General features: G+C 45.8%; 2 protein-coding genes across 2 annotated transcripts in view; one reads left to right on the top strand and one right to left on the bottom strand.

Annotated features, from left to right (window-relative positions):
• Positions 1 to 2,732, bottom strand: part of SUN3 (Sad1 and UNC84 domain containing 3) — a 40,547-nt gene extending 37,815 nt beyond the window's left edge. Inside the window, exon 1 of the mRNA XM_010831037.1 lies at positions 2,467 to 2,732. Within this exon, the coding sequence (XP_010829339.1) occupies positions 2,467 to 2,588 (122 nt within the window). The 5' untranslated portion in view covers positions 2,589 to 2,732. The remainder of the gene's footprint in view (positions 1 to 2,466) is intronic.
• A 7,331-nt stretch (positions 2,733 to 10,063) lies between these two features.
• The window catches only part of LOC104981804 (chromosome unknown open reading frame, human C7orf57), a 28,987-nt gene continuing 18,781 nt past the window's right edge, over positions 10,064 to 20,269 (top strand). The window contains exons 1-3 of the mRNA XM_010831049.1: positions 10,064 to 10,162; positions 10,388 to 10,549; positions 18,420 to 18,703. Of these exons, the coding sequence (XP_010829351.1) occupies positions 10,495 to 10,549; positions 18,420 to 18,703 (339 nt within the window). The 5' untranslated portion in view covers positions 10,064 to 10,162; positions 10,388 to 10,494. The remainder of the gene's footprint in view (positions 10,163 to 10,387; positions 10,550 to 18,419; positions 18,704 to 20,269) is intronic.

Here is a 20,269-nt window from a genome sequence, read left to right on the forward strand (position 1 = left end):
ACCTAGATAGCATTTTAAAAAGCAGAGACATTACTTCATCAACAAAGGTCCATCTAGTCAAGGCTATGGTTTTTCCAGTGGTCATGTATGGATGTTAGAGTTGGACTGTGAAGAAAGCTGAGCGCTGAAGAATTGAAGCTTTTGAATTGTGGTGTTGGAGAAGACTCTTGAGAGTCCCTTGGACTGCAAGGAGATCCAACCAGTCTATCCTAAAGGAGATCAGTCATGGATGTTCATTAGAAGGACTGATGTTGAAGCTAAAACTCCAATACTTTGGCCACCTGATGCGAAGAGCTGACTCATTTGAAAAGACCCTGATCCTGGGAAAGATTGAGGGTAGGAGGAGAAGGGGACGACAGAGGATAAGATGGTTGGATGGCATCACCGACTCAATGGACATGGGTTTGGGTAGACTCCAGGAGTTGGTGATGGACAGGGAGGCCTGGTGTGCTGTGGTTCATGGGGTCACAAAGAGTCGGACATGACTGAGTGACTGAACTGAAGCACAAGCCACCTAATTTCACCCAGTACAGAATCTCTAAGTAGCTCATCCACTTACAGAAAGCAATAGTGCCCATTGTCTGTCCAATGTGTTATTGTTATTGTTGTTCAGTCGCTAAGTCGTGTCTGACTCTGTGACTCCATGAACTGCAGCACGCCAGGATTTCCTGTCCTTCTTCATCTCCCAGAGTTTGCTCAAACTCATGTCCATTGAGTCAGTGATGCCATCCAACCATCTCATCCTCTGTTGTTCCCTTCTTCTCCTGCCCTCAATCTTTCCCAGCATCAGGGTCTTTTCCAATGAGTTGGCTCCTCACATCACATCAGGTAGGCAAAGTATTGGAGCTTCAGCTTCAGCATCAGTCCCTCCAATGAATATTCAGGGTTGATTTCTTTTAGGATTGAGTAGTCTGATCTTGCAGTCCAAGGGGTTCTCAAGAGACTTTTCCAGCACCACAGTTCGAAAACACCAATTCTTCAGCACTTGGCCTTCTCTATGGTCCAACACTCACATCTGTACATGACTAGTGGAAAAATCATAGTGTTGAGTCCTGTCCCCCAGGCCATAGGTGGGAGGCTTTGCACCAAAACCACAGAAGCAGAGCCCAGAATCAAGGTCACCTCTGAAGCTGACTAAGCCCCTTTGTAACCGTTGCCAAAAGCCCCCTAATAATCACTAACAAGCTTCCTGATTCCCAATTAGGCAAAGATGCCCAACCAATCAACTAGTGTCAGCTTTCCTGTAGGAATTTTCTTTGCCTTGAGGCTATAAAAATTGGCTATTAACCCACAAAAACTGTCAACCGTCCCTGGTCTGCCAGGAGGTTGACCCGCTGCGCTTGCAGTACCCACATTATCTCTGTTCTTTGTTCTTAATAAACTCTCCTTTCTGCAATACTCTGTCTGGAAATCCTTTTCCAATCCCAGCTTGGACTGCTTCAACACATAGCTTTGACTATATGGGCTTCGTCGGTAAAGTGATATCTCTGCTGTTTAATACACTGTCTTGGTTTGTTGTAGACATGTGCTAAAAGCAACAGAGAAGAAGGTAGTCCCAAAAGTCTCCTCTGAAGGGACACGAAATCTTGAAACCACCATCCTTCACATCTCACTGGTCACATGAGGGATCCACTGTCTAAAGAAAGTTACTCAAAGGTCATAAGACCCTCCCAAGGGACTGGCTTAAATGAACATTAACCAAAGGTTCACTAAGCTTTTTCATTAAACCTTAGCTGTTATCCGTGGGGTGGTTATTTCATTACTCTCTGTTTTACCAGCAGGCAGTGCCTTCAAGGGCAAAGTTGATGAGCCTTGGGTTTTGGGGCCATCCAAGTGGTCCAAGATTTCCTGCTGTTTCCCCTTCTTCCAGTTAGAGGAAGCACAGTTGTTAGCTCAAAACGTACACCCACTAACAGCCCGTGTAGTCAGTTCTCACCCAGGGATGTAACAAGCGCCCTCCATGTAAAGACTTGCAAAGCATGGTGCTGGACCTTGCACCTGGCAGAGACTGAGCAGGAGGCCACTGACAAATGATCGACCCATGAGGCTGCAGGTTGCAGTCATAACTTCACACTGCCGGTGAGACTCATTCCTTTAAAAAGAATGTCTTCTCTTCCACAAACTTCGTCCCCCACTTGCTGTGTGTGCTGTGCCTAGTCGCTCAGTCATGTCTGACTCTTTGTGTTTCCGTGGACTGTAGCCCACCAGGCTCCTCTGTCCATGGTGATTCCCCAGGCAAGAATACTAGAGTGGGTTGCCATGCCCTCCTCCGGGAGATCTTCCCTCCCACTTGCTGTAATTAACCCCTACCACAGAAGGAGACAACAGGTCAGAAAGTACTGGGATCCAGAGAAATCTTCAGAGGTTCTCTCTATAAAGGAAGGTTATTTTCCAGGGGGACGAGCACACGTGATACATGACATGTACGCTATCAAATCTTAAGGAGATCACCCTGCAGTTACGTACCCGCTGGCGTCGGGGTTTTCCTGCTGTGGGAGCACAGCGCTCCCACTAGAGCCGCTGCTGGCGTCCTCAGAGGGAGCCCTGAAGAGCCTGGAGCTCCCCCTCGAGTTGGGTCTCCCACTCATCTCCCCCAGCCGAGTAGCTGATTGCTGGCAGCCTCTTTGCTACTTGATGGAAAACATGAGGTGATACAAAATGGTTTGGGATTGGCTTGGGGCTTTGCCTTCTTCCTTCTCGGCTGTTTCTCCTTCGAGGGGGAAACTGTGAGTGAACTAACCCTGGAGGAGGCACCCCGGCTCTTCTGTTGCATCACCTTCTGTGACACATCACAATGGCTGGACGCCCAGGCAGGGGGCATGCGGCCTCCTCACCAGCAAGCACCCAGCCCGAGCGTGTATCACAAGGCTTCATGGCAGCAGCTCCCAGACACACCGCGAAATGCCAGGGTCCTCCAGGCCCGATGCTTCTGCCACAAGAAATCTCTGTTTCACTGTGCTTGCTTCAATACTTTTTCAAAAAATTAAATATCACAAACATAATATCATGTTCTGGGAAGACCCCAGAACACCACTCCGTTCCTTTCTTTCCTGCAGAAAAATGAAAATTGATATACAAAACGTTTTTGATATTTTACCACATAAATATGTATCCATAAATGTTTTCACGCTGTGAATTCAAATGATAAGCTACTCTCAGATTTCTTAGATTACTGGTCTTGAGAAATACTCACTTCAGATTACTCATTTTAACTGCTGTATAGTATTTTATCACATATACATCTGTCAATGACAGACAAATTCACAATCTGAAAGTTAAGTTTTTTTCAGTGGCCTTATTAAGGGCTGGGCTTTCCCAGTGGCTCAGTGGTAAAGAATCAGCCTGAAATGCTGGAGACACAGGAGAAATGGGTTTGATCTCTGGGTCTGGAAGATCCCCTGGAGGAGGGCATGGCAACATGCTCCAGTATTCTTGCCTGGAGAATGCCATGGACAGAGGAGAGTGGCAGGCTACAGTCCACAGGGTTGCAAAGAATCATCCATGACTGAAGTGACTGAGCTCAAATGCCCTGAGGACTAGACCAACACAAAATTTCTCAGGTAGCTCTGAGGAACTGTCCTGAAGAGGTAAGGAAGGAGCTAAGATATATAGGGGATTTTGCTGAAAATCAAACAGACTAACATGTAGTAGAATATCAAAAGATGACTGCTAATCACACATCTGAACTAATGGATTAATGCTTCTCCATTAATGGGAAGATGCAAGAGTCTGGGCTCATTGAAATCATGCCTTTGACATAGACCTTAACTCTACAGGGCTAGCATCCTGCTTTTCTCCACTGTGAGTCCTGTCGGCAGTGACCGATGGCCTGATGGTCGGGCAGCATTCCTTCTTTACTGCAATGGCAGGCAACACATCACAATTCCCTTTCCCAGTCTTTTATCAGTTGCTTTTGGTTTTTTAGCAACACGATCAAAGTTCAACGCCTGCCTTTGTCCCGTGCACACCACAAGGGCTTCCCTGGGTGAACCTCCGGAATGGAATTGCTGGAATGATGAGCATGCTTACTTGGGGCATAAAACTGCAGGCTGACAGTTATTTTCCTCTGAGTCCTTTGAAGATGCTATTCCATAGTCTTGGACTTGGCTGTTGGGGATAAAAATCCTGCCTAATCTTCATCTCTCCTTATTCCTTTTTTGTGTGACAGACTGTGTGGCAACTTGGTTTTTCTTTTCCCTTTGGTCGTTTTCAAGGTTTTCTGTTCATCTTTGATGTTCTTCAGTTTCACCACTGTACCACATTGTGATCATGGTTTTTAATCTTTTCTCCTTTTTGGAGGAAAAAAAGCATACGATATTTCATGCTCGTGTATTTCTTCAATTCTGGGATTTTTATTTTGGCCATCAGTGCTTTAAATGCTGCTTCTCCACCACCGTCATCCTTTTCTCATGATGGCCCACCTGTTGACATTTGTACGATGGCGCTAAACTGCCCCTTTAAATTTGTTTTTGATGTTTTTCTTTCTTTCTTTTTTTAATGCTGATTTCAAGGTAAATTTGTAGGAGCTATTTTTCTAATACACTAATTTTCTTTTTAACTTGACAAAGTCTAGACCTATCCCAAGAAGTCCCGAGATTTCTGAATTTTTACCTAATGATCCAAAATTCAAAAGATGCAAAATGATACATAGCAAAGTACTTACCTACTTCTGCCTGGTAGCTATCACTTCTCTACTCTCCTTGCATCCATGGTGCCATTTTCATTTTCTTTCAAAGATATGATCTGTTGTTTAGTCACTAAGTCGTGTCTGACTCTTTGGACTGCAGGCTTCCCTGTCCTTCACTGTCTCCTAGAGTGTGCTCAAACTGAAGTTCATTAAGTGGATGATGTCATCCAACCATCTCATCCTCTGTTACCCCCTTCTCTTGCTCTCAATCTTTTCCTACATCAGGGTCTTTTCCAATGAGTCCCATGAATCGCAGCACGCCAGGGCTCCCTGTCCATCACCAACTCCCGGAGTTCATCCAAACTCATGTCCATCGAGTCAGTGATGCCATCCAGCCATCTCATCCTCTGTCGTCCCCCTCTCCTCCTGCCCCCAATCCCTCCCAGCATATATTTATGTAAAATATATATACTTATGTACAAATTTATGTGTACATCTGTCTATCTCTATATATCCATCTCTTCACTTTGTTGAAAGTAAAAGGAAACTTGTTAGAAACCATGTTCTACACTTTGCTGTTTTCAGGTAAAAATATATCTTGGTGACCAAGATGGTGGTGGTGGTGGTGATGAAAAAAAGAAATTTTAAATAATTTGATTATCAAAGCTGTTTGATCAAATAGCTTTGATTTTATGGTAGTAACTTTTCTCTCTCAGTAAATGTTTTATGAAAGTTCCAAAGAGTTTTTAATCTTTTAAAAACATATTGTAAAATCTGCCAAGCATAATAAATTAATTCATACTAGGAAAAAATATATCTTGGGTTTTGTTTTGCTTTGTCTGGCCATAATAGGTCTTTGCTGTGGCATAGACACAGATCTTCAGTTTCAGCAAGTGGAATCTAGTTCCCTGACCAAGGATTGAACCTGGGTCCCTGCATTGGAAGCATGGAGCCCTAGCCACTGGACTCCCAAAGAAGGTCCTTGGAAGTTTTTCTGACTCACTCTGAGTTGATCTTTTTCTTTCACGGCTCCCTAGGGTTTCGGTGTACGAATGTGCACCAATCTGTTTACCCTGATGAGCATTTTTCTATTGCAAACAGTGTGCAATACTGACCACATGCTGCGGTTATTCTGCGCGTCTGAGTGCATCTGCAAGAACGCACAGCCAGAGGAAGAACCGCTGAGTCCACGTCTCTCCCTGTCTGTCATTTTGATAAATGTTGCCTTTGTCCTCTCCAGAGGCTCTGCCAGCTAAGTTTCCACTGGAATTTATGATATTTTCCTCTTATTCACCAACATGGTGTATTATCAACCTTTTAATCTTTGCCAATTGAATACCTTTGTAAAAACGGTACCTTAGGAGAGTTTCTTTTTGCATTCTGATGAGTGAGTTTGAGCTTTTTTCCCCACGTGGTTAAGACCCTCCTGGGTTCTGCTTTTCTTGTTTACCTGTTTTTGCTTTGTTTCTTTTGCTTGGAAATGTATTTTTAAATTCATTATCATTCTTTCACTTAGGTCTTTGTTTTTTAAATTTTTATTTATTTTTGGCCGTGCTGGGTCTTCGTTGCTATGCGTGGGCTTTCTCTCGTTGCCAGGAGCCGGGGTGGGGGGTGGCCACTCTCCAGCTGCAGTGTGTGGGCCTCTCATTGCAGTGGCTTCTCCTGCTGTACAGCATGGGCTCCAAGGCCCATGGACCCCAGCAGCTGTGCCACTTGCGCTCAGCAGTTGGGGCACACAAGCTTAGTTGCTTCGCTTGCATGTGGGATACTCCCAGACCAGGGGTCAAACCAGTGTCCCCTGCATTGGTAGGTGGTCTCCCAACCACTGAACCACAAGGGAAGCCCTCATTTATGTCTTGAAGTGTATAGTTATTTCTTTAAGTATGTACTTATTTTAAAAGCCCTTTTCAAGCAACTGAATTAAAGATAAAATCTGTCTGGAGATTACTCATTTTCTGATGAGTCACCATCTTTCCATGGCTTGTTTCTACAGTGACTTAGGGTTGTGCACGGCAGACTTATTTTGAGTGAAGAGTTTCCTATTTTCACTCTTGTTCGTCTCTGATCCTCTGTGTTTATTGGCCTCCCATGACTTCCAGAGTTGTAAATTATTTTCTATTTGCATTTCATCTACTGCCATTATAAGTTTGGAAATAGGAGGTACTTGAGACCTTGGAAGGAAAGTTATGACCAGCCTAGATAGCATATTCAAAAGCAGAGACATTACTTTGCCAACAAAGGTCCATCTAGTCAAGGCTATAGTTTTTCCAGTGGTCATATATGGATGTGAGAGTTGGACTGTGAAGAAAGCTGAACACTGAAGAATTGATGCTTTTGAACTGTGGTGTTGGAGAAGACTCTTGAGAGTCCCTTGGACTGCAAGGAGATCCAACCAGTCCATCCTGAAGGAGATCAGTCCTGGGTGTTCATTGGAAGGACTGATGCTAAAGCTGAAATTCCAATACTTTGGCCACCTTATGCGAAGAGTTGACTCATTGGAAAAGACTCTGATGCTGGGAGGGATTGGGGGCAGGAGGAGAAGGGGACAAAAGAGGATGAGATGGCTGGATGACGTCACCGACTCGATGGACATGAGTTCGGGAGTTGGTGATGGACAGGGAGGCCTGGTGTGTTGTAATTCATGGGGTCGCAAAGAGTTGGACACGACTGAGCGACTGAACTGAACTGAACTGAGACCACAACCCCAAAGCTTGTATTTGGCAGAAGACCCCAACCTATTTGTAACTGTTTATTTTAAAAAATATTTATTTATCTATTTGGCTGGTCTTGGTCACAGCATGCAGGACCTTCATCACACCGTGCAGGTCTACAGGTCAACAGTTGCAGCATGTAGGCTCAGTTGCTCCACTTGTGATCTTAGTTCTCCCACCAGTGATCAAACCCATTGTAACTGGCAGAAAAAACTGGGAGTTGTCTCATACAGTAGGGCTGGCAGTGAATGCAGGCAGCACATGGAGACAGATGTCCAGGACATCCCTAACGTTCCAGTGACTAAGGCTGCACTACCAATGCAGGGGCTGTGGGTTCCACCCCTGGTCCAGGGAGTTTCTCCTGAAAGTCAAGTGGCATGGCCAAAAAAATTTAAAAAACATTGGTTTCTGATAGCCTGTAACAACTTAGCTTTTTCAATAATAAATCATACATGATAAATGGCCTTACTATTTTTCAAATATGAAGCATTTCTTCAAAACTAATACAATTACCTTAGCATTATATATAAATTGTTGCATTCAGTTCAGTTCAGTTCAGTCACTCAGTCGTGTCCGACTCTTTGCGACCCCATGAATCGCAGCGTGCCAGGCCTCCCTGTCCATCACCAACTCCTGCATTATAGGAATTTAAATTAAAACTATTTAAACTGTTCTGTTACTTTCATATATTTTTTTACTCTGTCACTTTTCCAAAACATTTTACTGTTACATCTTAAGAAAGGTAATCTGTTGAAATTTATTGTAAAATGTGAAGTTTTTATACCAAAGAGAAAGATCATTATCACTTTAACACATAATGGAGGGGAGATGCTGATAAGGACACAAAGAAATCCTGTCTCATTCTGTGCCAACTACAGATGATAATCTTGTTTCCACAGATGATAATCTCAGTTTTCAACTGGACTGAAAACCCAAAATGCTGCCTAATACTGAAATACATAAATGTGTCGAAAAGGAAGCATTTGTCTTGAAATGATTAGATTATCATCAAACAGAAAACACCAAATTTGGAAATCCCCCCCATTTTATGAAACTGTAGTCTAAGGAATATGCTGCATATTATGGAGGATTGAGTCTCCTGGGAATGATGTTTAGGGAAAGGAATTTATCTACTGGGTTGGAAGATGAAACAAGGATGGGCTTGAGCCTGAAGATGTGTCTTAGGAGTTTAGAAATATTAGCTTCAGTCAACAACATGAGCAAACCAAGAGCAGGCAAGAAGGAAGGGTCCGAGGGCTGTTAAAAAATCGGAATTTATACTCAAATACATGTTTTCCTCTTCCCCCAAAACTCATAAACAGTTTATAATCATATACAATATCTATGTAAGATACAAATCTCTAAGAATTTATCCATATATAAAATAGAGATAATACTTTAAACAAACATCTACAAATAATTGAATATTTTTTCTCCATAAACTGCTGACTAAATCTGTACATGAAGTGAGATTGTATATGAGGAAAGGCTGGATCCTTCTAAAAACTCTGGGCTATTGTATGAAAGAAAGATCATGTGTTAAAGTATAGCAAATAAACAGAGAAATCTTCACAATAGATTTTTCTTGTGCCATGTTTTCATTTGCATAGCAGCTCACTTACGTTCTTATTTAATTTGGCACCTGCAAATACTTGTGATTTCAGTCACATTCCAAAAGTCAGAACTTTATTCTGAGGAATGATCATTCTTCATTATAGCTCAAATCATGATTTCAACTAGTAAAAAGGGCTGTCAACTTGAGTAAGTTTCCTTCTCTTCTGTTAACCAAGCTCAGGAAGAGAGAAAGATATTCTTTAGGCAGGATGGCTTCAATCAGTAGGATACACTATTTTAAAAAACCACCTTCTCTTGGCGCACAGTTCCCTGGGTAAACAATGCCCTGACTTATGCAACAGGAAACCCTGTTATACTTAGTGAGAGTCTACATGTCTACCTGCAATGGGACAAACATTTGACATTGAAAAGTGATGTCTTGCTTGCTTTCAAAACTGGGTCAGCTGAGGATCCTGAAAATATTATATGAGAGCTGGATAACCCACAGTGAGAGTAAATTCCTGTCACAAGAATTCTCTTCTCCCTACCAAATGGTTACATCACCTCTCTTCTGCTAGATTTCTAATGCTTAACTTGTGTAGTAGCAAAAGCAGCGCCTTGTTTAAAGTTGCCAAATGACCACCGTTAAGACATCGTGATTTTTCTATTTTAGCAAAAGACAACCTTAGCTCCAACTGCTGCCTGGGCTGGTGGAATCACAGAAGGACTACAAACCAAGTTTCCACCAGAAATACTGAAAAAAATAACGTATGAGGAAAGACGTGTGCATAGTAATTTTCCTACTAATACACAACTGGCAGAAATGGCTGTCTTTTGAGTTTCCCCAGGTACTTACTCGTCCTCTTTTTAACAATGTATTAAATAAACCGGAGATGGACAAGAAAACCGCTGTTGGGTTTTCCAGGACGTCAGGTGGGCGGAGGTCTCACCAGGAGAACTCTGAGGCTGGCACGCCCCAGCAGCCACGCTGCCAAGCCGGCGCCACCACCTCGACAACCCCCAAGCCCCAGGCAGTTGACTGTAGGCGCCCAAGCCATGCCCCTGACGCGATTGGCCGGGCCTCACACTGCGCCGATTGGCTGCCTGTGCTCCGTCCGCGGCCGCCGGTTGGCCCAGGCCGTTGCCCTGGCGACGCGGGTTGCTGTAGTTCCGCGCCTCTCTGGGAGTTTGGGATTGGTCTCAGCCGCCAGCGGGAACAGACTGGTCTCAGACTTTGCAGGTGGCACCCACCCAGACCCTAGGTCGGCAGGTGAGCGGGGTCAGACGGCCAGTGGGGTCGGGACCGGGAGGGACCCCTGTCTCCTGAAATGGGGGAGCCCCGGGCCGGGGCGGGACTTCGGAACCTGCTGTCTCCTGCTGGCTACTCTGCGTGTGTGCCCATGATGCATATACCTTGGCTGGACGCGCCCCTGTTGATGGCTTGCCTGGGCATGCGCGCACTACCTGAATGGTGAGACTCCTGCATACCTGTCAGGTGGAGGAGGACGGACCGAGTAGGGGTGCGGACCCAGCCTCTGCAGCTCAGTCCCGGCAACGGTTCCTGGCTCACCCGTGAACACCCGGCCCAGCGTGTCTCAGGGCATGAGGAATACCAGCAAGGAGCTGCATGGGGCCGCGAGCCGCTACGCTCCCTGCGGTGAGTGACCAGAGGAGAGGAGATCTGCCTTTGTTCTGCTACTGGACAGGCTCACCTGTATTCTGCATGCGTGTGTGGAGAAGGCGGTGGGGAGGGGACAGGACTAACACGGGGTACCATCAAAGAAAGCTACACACTGCCCCTGTGCCCCTGGGTGGAAGTAAGGCTTAAAAGCAAGGTGGGGATCTAGGGGTAGAGGGGAACTTGACTTCTGGGGTTTTTTCGTTTGTTTCCCTATTTTCAACAAAAGAAAGCCAGGGTACCGGCCCACTGCTGTTAGAGCTACTCAGTTCTTGGAGCAATAGCATCTCTGAAAATTTCTCTGTATCAGTAACCGTGTGCTGACTTGGACACTTTCATTTTCAGCTGCATCCTTATGTATTTCATTGATCACCTATCTCTTGCTCCTAATTTAGACTCCAACCAGGGTAACTGTCTCCTGCTTTAAGCGGATTAACACAGGAATTAAGCCTCCGGCGGAGGTTGGCACTGCAGTGGGCTTCTCATTGTGAAGTTGGAAGAAGGGAAAGAAGAAGACCTAGCTGCTGTGGTCTGATTTTGACTTTGTTGTTATTCTTCCACATCTCATGAAGGGCTGGAGTAGGAGGATGGAGAAGAGGGCCCTGAAGCTCTGTTGGAAGAGGCGGGGGAGGGGTTGGACTGCAGGCAGCGGGGCCCGAGTGTGGCCTTCACAGTCTCCCCGTGCTTCTTGCCCAGAGCTCTACTGTGGCTGCTACTGATGAGGCTGTGGCTGTGCTGGAATGGAGGGGAAGGGGCACAGGAGGCCTGGGTCCCAGTCTCCACTGTGGGCTCTCAGCCTGGTTTTCTGGTGTCTCAGCGCCCTACTGCGTAGCCTCCCCTGTGTGCTAAACACTGTCACACTGACATTGAACTTCAGGACAACCTGCTGAGGGGTTGTTAGCTCTGGTCTGCAGATGAGAAACCTGAGGCTTAGAGTTTCAAAAAGCTGCCCTGTTCTCCAAGGCTGAGGCTGGTTGCCAGGATCCTGCCTTTGGGTTGCCTCTCATGGCTCAAAGACCAGAGAACTGCAGGACTGAGTCACGCTATGGTCATCTCTGAGCCGGGCTCCTTGGGACAGGGGAGCCAGTAAAGAAATCTACACGGTCGTGAGTGATCTGGTGCCAGACAAGTACTAATCATGTGTGTGTGTGTGTGTGCGCACGTGTGTGCACACGTGTGTGTGTGTGTGTGTGTGTGAGACAGTTGGTTCACAGTGACTCATGTGCTGACTCTCTGCAGGGCACGCCATCATAAACTGCCAACCAAATCAGAGCTCAGTTCCTGCCCGAAGCTTCCAGTAATGAGATGTAGAAACTGTTCTCTGTGGATTAATTAGTAATCAAAATACAGAGAGGAAAAATAAAGCAAGAACTGAATGCTTTCCCTCTGAAAGAAAATATTTGAGCTGAAGACAATCAGATATGATGCTCCTAAGCCCTTCCTCCTGGATCTAAAACTAACTCTGTGAGGTCAGGCAAACTTCTTGAAAGCTTTCCTGTTGGGTTCCCCCCACCCTTTCTCTTTTCTCCTTCTCCTTCTATTGTGTTTTCACTATAGTTTTCATCTCATTATTGTTGTTCAGATATTTTAAAGATTTTTCCATGAACATTCATTTTTTACGCAGTGAACTCAGCTTTAGTTCTAAGTAGAAATTGTGTGGCTAACTTTTAGCTGTGGAGGAAGGCGACTTCTTGTTCTTGGAATCCGTGTGTGCTTGTGTAAAGCCATCTTATTCAGCCTGTTTTCCTGTGATCCTGCTGTATCACTCGGAATTCTCCAGAGCCCAACAACATCTGTGCCTGTGTGTGTGTGTGTGTGTGTGTGTGTGTGTGTGTAGAAAGAGAAAGGGAGATTGACTGAGACATCGATTTATTTTAAGGAACTGGCTCACACAGTTGTGGAGCAGGCCGAGAAGGAGCTGATGCTACAGTCCTGGGTTGGAAGGCTGTCTGGGGGCAGAATTCCTTCCTTCTCAGGAGACCTCAGTCTGGGAACTGTGGCCTAGCCAAGTGAACGCAGGAAATCACCCATTGCACCTGCCAGGAGCTGGTCCTGTGTTAGACCCTGACTGTCATGCATTTTGGACAGCTGGTTCCAGTAAGCTCTTAAATTCTAGAGACACTTGTGCCATGGTAGTGGCGTCTTTTTAATTTCACATCCCTTCTAGATTTTGTTCCCCTAGTTCTCAGTCAGCTGTGATGTCTGTTCTTATATTTGGACACGTGGGTTCATCAGTTTCGGATGCAAAGTGTCACCAGAACACCAACAGCCCGAGTGTCTTCTCTCTGTGGGATTATGAGTGGACCTGATAACTGCAGGTCCCTGGGCTCCTGCTGACACCTCTTGCTCCTGGCAGGGACCCTCATAGGTGGTCATCAAAGCCACCTGCAGGGTTCTGTCCTGGGTGCCCACTGAGGGGCCTCAGGGCTCTGCCAAGGCCCGTTCTGCTCACCACCCATGACCACTCTCTGGGGGAGGTAGGGGTCAACAGATCAATGGGGAGGGAGGTGAGAGAGTAAGCTGGCCTTCTCTTATCCCCCTTTGTCCTCCCACCCTCGTCTTTATCCGATCTCAGATCCTAGAAATCTCATACACTGTTTAAAATGGATTTGTTTATTTTGCCTGCACTGTCTCTTCGCTGCTTGCATGGACCTTCCCCAGTTGTGGCGAGCAGGTGTCTCTCTGCAGTGGCTTCTCTTGTTGGCAGAGTGCAGACTCTAGGGCACACAGGCTTCAGGAGTTGCAGCACGTGGCCTCAGTAGTGTGGTGCACGGTCTTAGTTGCTCCAAGATTGCACAAGGGATCTTTCCAGACCAGGGATGGAACTCACATCCCCTGCACTGGCAGACGGATTTTTAACCACTGGACACACGCTTTATCTGTACTCATCGCACGTCAGTTTTGCGGGACCCAGCTGGATGTTTCCCCGGGAACCACACTCAGCCCCCGATCAGTCTGCAGCCTGAGAGGGTTCCCACAGCGCGAGGTTGCCCAGGGCAAAGCCCCTGCCTCTCTGTTCAGCAATCCTTCAGGGTGCTTCTCCCTTTTCCCGTCTGACCTCTCGGGATGTCCTGCTTCCCGCCTCGAGCAAAAGGAAAGCTGAGGGGCTTGTGTGGAGAGGGTGCGGCCAGCGTCTGGGAGGAGGGCCTGCCAGGATGCCCCCCTGGGGGGTGGGTGTCAGGTCAGGTTGCTCACCATCTAACCTTCCTGAGGTGGCACTCGGTCCTGCTCCTGTCAAACTAGCAAACATGTTCACTAAAGCTGTGACTTCTGTCTCAGTAGGTTTGTTTTAATTGAAGTATATAGCTGATTTGCAATGTGGTTTGTGCTAGTTTCAGATGTACAGCAAAGTTATTCAGTTACACACACACACATATATATATACATTCTTTTTCAAATTCTTTCCATTATAGGTTATTAAAAGATACTGAGTATAATCCCCTGTGCTATACAGTGGGTCCTTATTGATTATGTATTTTATATATAGCAGTGTGTACATGAATATCCCATGGACGGAGGAGCCTGGTAGGCTGCAGTCCATGGGGTCTCGAAGAGTCGGACACGACTGAGCGACTTCACTTTCACTTTTCACTTTCACACATTGGAGAAGGAAATGGCAACCCAGTCCAGTGTTCTTGCCTGGAGAATCCCAGGGATGGGAAAGCCTGGTGGGCTTCCGTCTATGGGGTTGCACAGAGTCGGACACGACTGAAGCGACTTAGCAGCAGCAGCAGCAACATGTGAATCACAACCTTCTAATTTATGCCTCCCCTCATCTTTCCCCTTTGGTAATCATTAAGTCTGTTTTCTATGTCTGTGAGTCTGTTTCTGTTTTATAATTGAGTTTATTTGTATCATTTTTTAAGATTCCATTTATAAGTGATACATGGTATTTGTCTTTCTATGTCTGATTACTTCACCTAGTGTGATAGGCTCTAGGTCCATCCATGCTGCTGCAATGTCATTAGTTCATTCTTTTTTATGGCTACATAGTATTCCATTACATGCACCACATCTTCTTTATCCATTCATCTGTTGATGGACATTTAGGTTGTCTTCATATCCTGACTAATGTAAATAGTGCTGCTAAGAACATTGGAGTGCATGTATCTTTTTGAATTAGAGTTTTCTTCTTTACTAGATATATGCCCAAGAGTGGGATTGTAGGATTGTATGGAAGTTCTATTTTAGTTTCATAAGAAAGCACCATAGTATTCTCCATAATGGCTGCGCCAATTTACATTCCCACCAGTAGTGTAGGAGGGTTCCCTTTCCTCCCCACCCACAGCATTTTTTGTTTGTAGACTTTTTGATGATGACCATTCTACAAAACTACAATGACCTCATTGTAGTTTTGATGTGCGTCTGTCTGCTGCACTCAATATGCCAGCAAATTTGGAAAACTCAGCAGTAGCCACAAAACTGGAAAAGGCCAATTTTCATTCCAGTCCCAAAGAAAGGCAATGCCAAAGAATGCTCAAACTGCAGTACAGTTGTGCTCATTTTACCTGCTAGAAAGGTTATGCTGAAAATCCTTCAAGCTAGGCTTCAGCAATACATGAACTGAGAACCTCCAGATGTACAAGCTGGATTTAGAAAAGCCAAAAGATCAGAGATCAGATGATTCGTTGGATCATAGAAAAAGCAAGAGAATTAAAAAAAACATCTACTTCTGTTCCACTGATGACGCTAACGCCTTTGACTGTGTGGATCACAACAAACTGTGGAACATTCTTAAAGAGATGGGAATACCAGACCACCTGACTTGCCTCCTGAGAAACCTGTATGCAGGTCAAAAATCAACAGTTAGAACTGGACGTGGAACAGCCCACTGGTTCAAAATTGAGAAAGGAGTACGTCAGACTGTATATTGTCACTCTGCTTATTTTGTTTATATGCAGAGTACATCATGCTAAATGCCAGGCTGGATGAAGCACAAGCTGGAATCAAGATTGCCAGGAGAAATATCAGTAACCTCAGATAACACCACTGTAATGGCAGAAAGTGAAGAGGAACTAAAGAGCCTCTTGATGAAGGTGAAAAAGCCGGCTTAAAACTCAACATTCAAAAAACTAAAATAATGGGATCCAGTCCCATCACTTCATGGCAAATAGAAGGAGAAAAAGTGGAAGTAGTGACAGGTTTTATTTTCTTGGGCTCCAAAATCACTGCAGACGGTGACTGCAGCCATGAAATTCAAAGACACTTGATCCTTGGAAAGAAAGCTATGACAGACCTAGACAGCATATTCAAAAACAGAGATATTACTTTGCTGACAAAGGCCAAAATAGTCAAAGCTATGGTGTTTCCAAGAGTCATGTACAGATGTGAGAGTTGGACCATAAAGAAGGCTGAGCACCAAAGAATAGATGCTTTCAAACTGTGACGCTGGAGGAGACTCTTGAGCGTCCCTTGGACAGCAAGGAGATCAAAGCAGTCAGTCCTAAAGGAAATCAACCCTGAATATTCATTGGAAGGACTGGTGCTAAAGCTAAAGCTTCAATACTTTGGCTATTTGATTCAAAGAGCTGACTCATTGGAAAAGACGCTGATGCTGGGAAAGATTGAAGGCAGGGGAAGAAGGGTGTGACAGAGGATGAGGTGGTTGGATGGCATTACCAACTCAATGAACGTGAACTTGAGCAAACTCTGGAAGACAGTGAAGGACAGGGGAGTGTGACATGCTGCGGTCCATGGGGTCACAGAGTCGGACATGGCTTAGCGACTGAACAACAGCAATAATTGATGATGTTGAGCATATTTTCATGTGCCTGTTGGCCATCTGTATGTCTCCTTTGGAGGAATGTCTAGCTTTTCTGACCATTTTTTGATTGGTTTTTTGGGGGGCTTTTTGTTGTTGTTATTGCATTGTATGAGCTGTTTGTGTATTTTGGACATAAGCCTTTGTCCATCACATAGTTTGCAAGTATTTTCTCCCAGTCCATAGTTTGTCTTTTCATGTTGCTTAAGTTTCCTTTGCTGTGCAAAAGCTTGTAAGTTTGATTAGTCCCCTTTGTTTCTTTTTATTCTATTGCCTTTGGAAACTGACCTAAGAAAACAGTGTTATGATTTATGTCAGAGAATGTTTTGCCTGTGCTGCCTTCTAGGAGCTTTATGGTGTCATGTCATATTTTTCTCTCAGCCATTCTGAGTTTATTTTTGTGTGTGGTGAGAAAGTGTGTTCTAGCTTCATTGATTTAAATGTGACTGTCCAGCTTTCCCAATACCACTTGCTGAAGAGACTCTTTCCCCCCTTGTATAGTCTTGCCTCATTCGTCAAAGGTTAGTTGACCACAGGTGTGTGGGTTTATTTCGGGGCTCTTTATTCTAGCCCATTGATTGGTTTGTCTGTTTTTGTGTCAGTACCACACTGTTTTAATTACTGTAGGTTTGTAGTATTGTCTGAAGCCTGGGAGAATTATATCTCCAACTTTTTCTTTTTCCTCAAGATTGGTTGAAAATTCTGGATCTTTTAATATTCCATATAAATTTTAGGATTATTTGTTCTAGTTCTGTGAAAAATGTCATGGGTAATTTGATAGGGATCACGTTACAGCTGTAAATTGCTTTGGGTAGTAGGTCTTTTTAACAGTATTAATTCTTCCAACCTAGGAGCATGGGATATCTTTCCACTTCTTTAAATCATCTTCAATTTCCCTTACAATTAGCAGCATATGTGTCTTCTGCCTCCTTGATCAGGTTTATTCCTAAGTATTTTATTTTATTTATTTATTTTTTATGCTATTTTAAAAGGGATTTTTTTTTTTTTACTTTGTGATATTTCATTATTAGTATAAAGAAATGCAACAGATTTCTGTATGCTAATCTTGTATCCTGTTATGTGGTTAAATTTATTTATCATTTTTGGTAGTTTTTGTTTGGAGTCTTTAGGGTTTTCTGTATATAGTATCATGTCACCTGTGTATAATAACAATTTTACCTCTTTCCGACCAGTTTGAATACTTTTTATTTATTTTTCTTTGTTGACTGCTCTGCCTAGGATTCCAGTACTATGTTGAATAGAAGTGGTAAGAATGAGCATCACTGTCTTGTTCCAGAGTTTAGTGGGGAGGTTTTCAGCTTTTTACCATTGAGTATTATGCTGGCTGTGTGTTTGTCATAGTAGCTTTTTATTAGGTTGAAATAGGTCCCTCTATGCCCACTTTGGTGAGAGTTTTTATCATGAAATCTCAGTGTTTTAAAAGTCTAAGTTGATCAAATCTTGGCCAACTTTTGGCCACATAGTCCAGAGACTTGCCCACGTTTAAGTGATTTTGGATCTTTCAGGAATGTGTGGGTGCATGATGCATGCTCAGTCGTGTCTGACTCTTTGCAACCCCATAGACTGTATAGCCCATCTGGGTCCATGGGATTTACAGGCAAGAATACTGAAGTGGGTTGCCATTTCTCGCTCCATCAGGAATGCGTACTTCCTGACATATCCAGAAATGCAGTCAAGTCCCAATTCAGGGAAGATTGAAGGAGAAGAGGGAGAGACAATAAGAGAGATAGGGAATTTGGAAACCTCACTGGGAGGCTAAGACCCCCAGGGAAGGGCTCTGGTCTCACTGCTTTGGGACAGCGGGGCAGCTGGGCGCAGAGGCCAGCCGGCCCCCTCGAGGGTGTTCTCCTGCTGGGCACTGTGGCTGCTGCTGGTGGCCTTTAGGATCTGCCGACTCCATGACCACAGGGAGACGCATCAGGTAACAGGTGTTCAGAAGAGGGCAATTTCTCCTTTGCCGGTGTCCTGGGGAGGGTGAGACAGCCTCCTTGATGTCTCCTGGGCAGGGGGCCAAGCCAGCTTGGGCTCCGTGAGTAACATCCCGACCCTGGGCCTCCTCTTCCCTAGACTGGTATTACCACCTTCCTGTGAAGCAGTCAGAGAAGGCTGTGGACGCCCCGCCAGCATCGCAGATTCCTGGCCTCAGCGACCCGAGGGAAGCCCCCAGCGGGCACGCGCTCGGGCTGCGGAGGTACTGGGTGAAGGAGACAGACTCGGAGTACGTGAAGCTGGCCAAGCAAGGTGGCCGCCCTGGTGAGTGCTTCTGTGTGTGGGGGCGGTGGGCAGGTGGTGTGACCTTGTCGTCTGGACATCCAGATGCCATCTGTGATCTGGACACTTGTTACTGTCAAGTGTAGGAATTTTGCCCAAGGTCATAGGACATCCAGGTCACCTGAAACAGCCCAGGGTGCAGACTCTTCAGGGACATGCTGCCGTTTATGGGAAAGACCTACTGGACTGTGCATTCACCAGACTGGGATTTTCTTTGGATTTCTCCTGAGCACCACCCTGGGGTGACTCCCACGCCAGCCTCACTGTCTAACTGTAGAGTTGCTGTCTCTGCACTGACTGCGGTCACCCTTCTGGGGGGTAAGAAGAGGTTGCCCCTTCTGCACTTGCCCGTGAAGCATCTTTGCTTCCTGTTGCTCGGTCTCCTCATCCCTCAGGGGTATATTAATATCTCCTGCATGGTAGAGGCTGATGAGTGTCAGCGGTGATGTTGACAAACATCCGGCCTTTATCCATGATTTCGCTGAGCAAGTCTTGCTCAGTTGTCCTAACTCAGGTTGCTGCTCAGGTTAGGAGTCACGTCTGGAACACCTTCGGCCGGGCCTTTGTGGAGAGCGACCCTGAGAAACGCTGACCTTTCTCTTTCTGGCCGCCGTTCCTTCCATGAAGGTTGTCGCGGAGAAGATGGGCTACGTGGCAGATGGTGGCATCTGGGCTGTGATGCTACAAAGCCCAGAACAGACTGTGTGACTCATTGCGTGTGAAGCACAGAAGCAGGGTCCCCTCCTCACTCTGAGCCTCAGGCTAAAAGAACATCAGTGGGACAGCTGGCAAAATCTGAATAAGATCTGTAATTGGATAAAAGGATTGCATCACACTGACTTCCTGATTTTGATCACTGCGCTGTGATTATGTCATAACTGTCACTGGAAACACCCCACGTGGTCCCCCAACGAGCAACAGACAGTGACAATACTAATGGGGGAGAGAAAGAACGAGCAAATGGGAAACGAAGCATGGTGTTTGGGGAATCTGGGTGACGGGTATAGCGGAATTCATACCATATGAGGGAACTTTTGTCTACATTTGAAATATTTAAACAATGAAAGTTCACATATTAAAAAAGTTTCAAATGTCTACTAATAGTATTGGCCACTGCCCCCCCACCTCCCCCCATAGCAGGCAAAACCTGCTTAGCAGGCAAACCAGTCACTCCCAGCTGGGGCCCATCGACCTCCTGCCTGAGCTGCCCCTGTGAAAAGCCTCCAGCCTGGGGGAGGGGGACGAAGACCTGGCAGCAAGTGGGTGGGTTGGGAGCTGGAGTGAGTCTCTGTGCCTCTCAGCCTGGCTCTGAAGGGGACACCGGTTAATAGGACCCCTACTCTCGTGATTTAGAGGGGCTGGTGCCCGCTTCCCACCAGAAACCTGGAGGCTTACCCCAGAAATGCCCCGGGTGTGAAGGAGTAGGGACAGAGAACAGACCCTCCTGGGCTGAGAGAGGAGACAGCAAGCCACCCCCCGGCCCCCCAGCCCGATGAGTTTTGTCTCCACAGTCACTGGCATGGAGCAACGACACCCCCCACCTCCTCCAGGCACGCTTGGATGGGAGGAGGAGGTGGCGGGGCAGAGGGAGGGGCTGTTCTCTGGGCAGGCAGCGCTGGCAGGTGAGAACCAGGGACACCCTGACG

The sequence above is a fragment of the Bison bison genome, unplaced genomic scaffold (genome assembly GCF_000754665.1).
Source record: "Bison bison bison isolate TAMUID 2011002044 unplaced genomic scaffold, Bison_UMD1.0 scf7180017864522, whole genome shotgun sequence".
Taxonomy (NCBI): domain Eukaryota; kingdom Metazoa; phylum Chordata; class Mammalia; order Artiodactyla; family Bovidae; genus Bison; species Bison bison.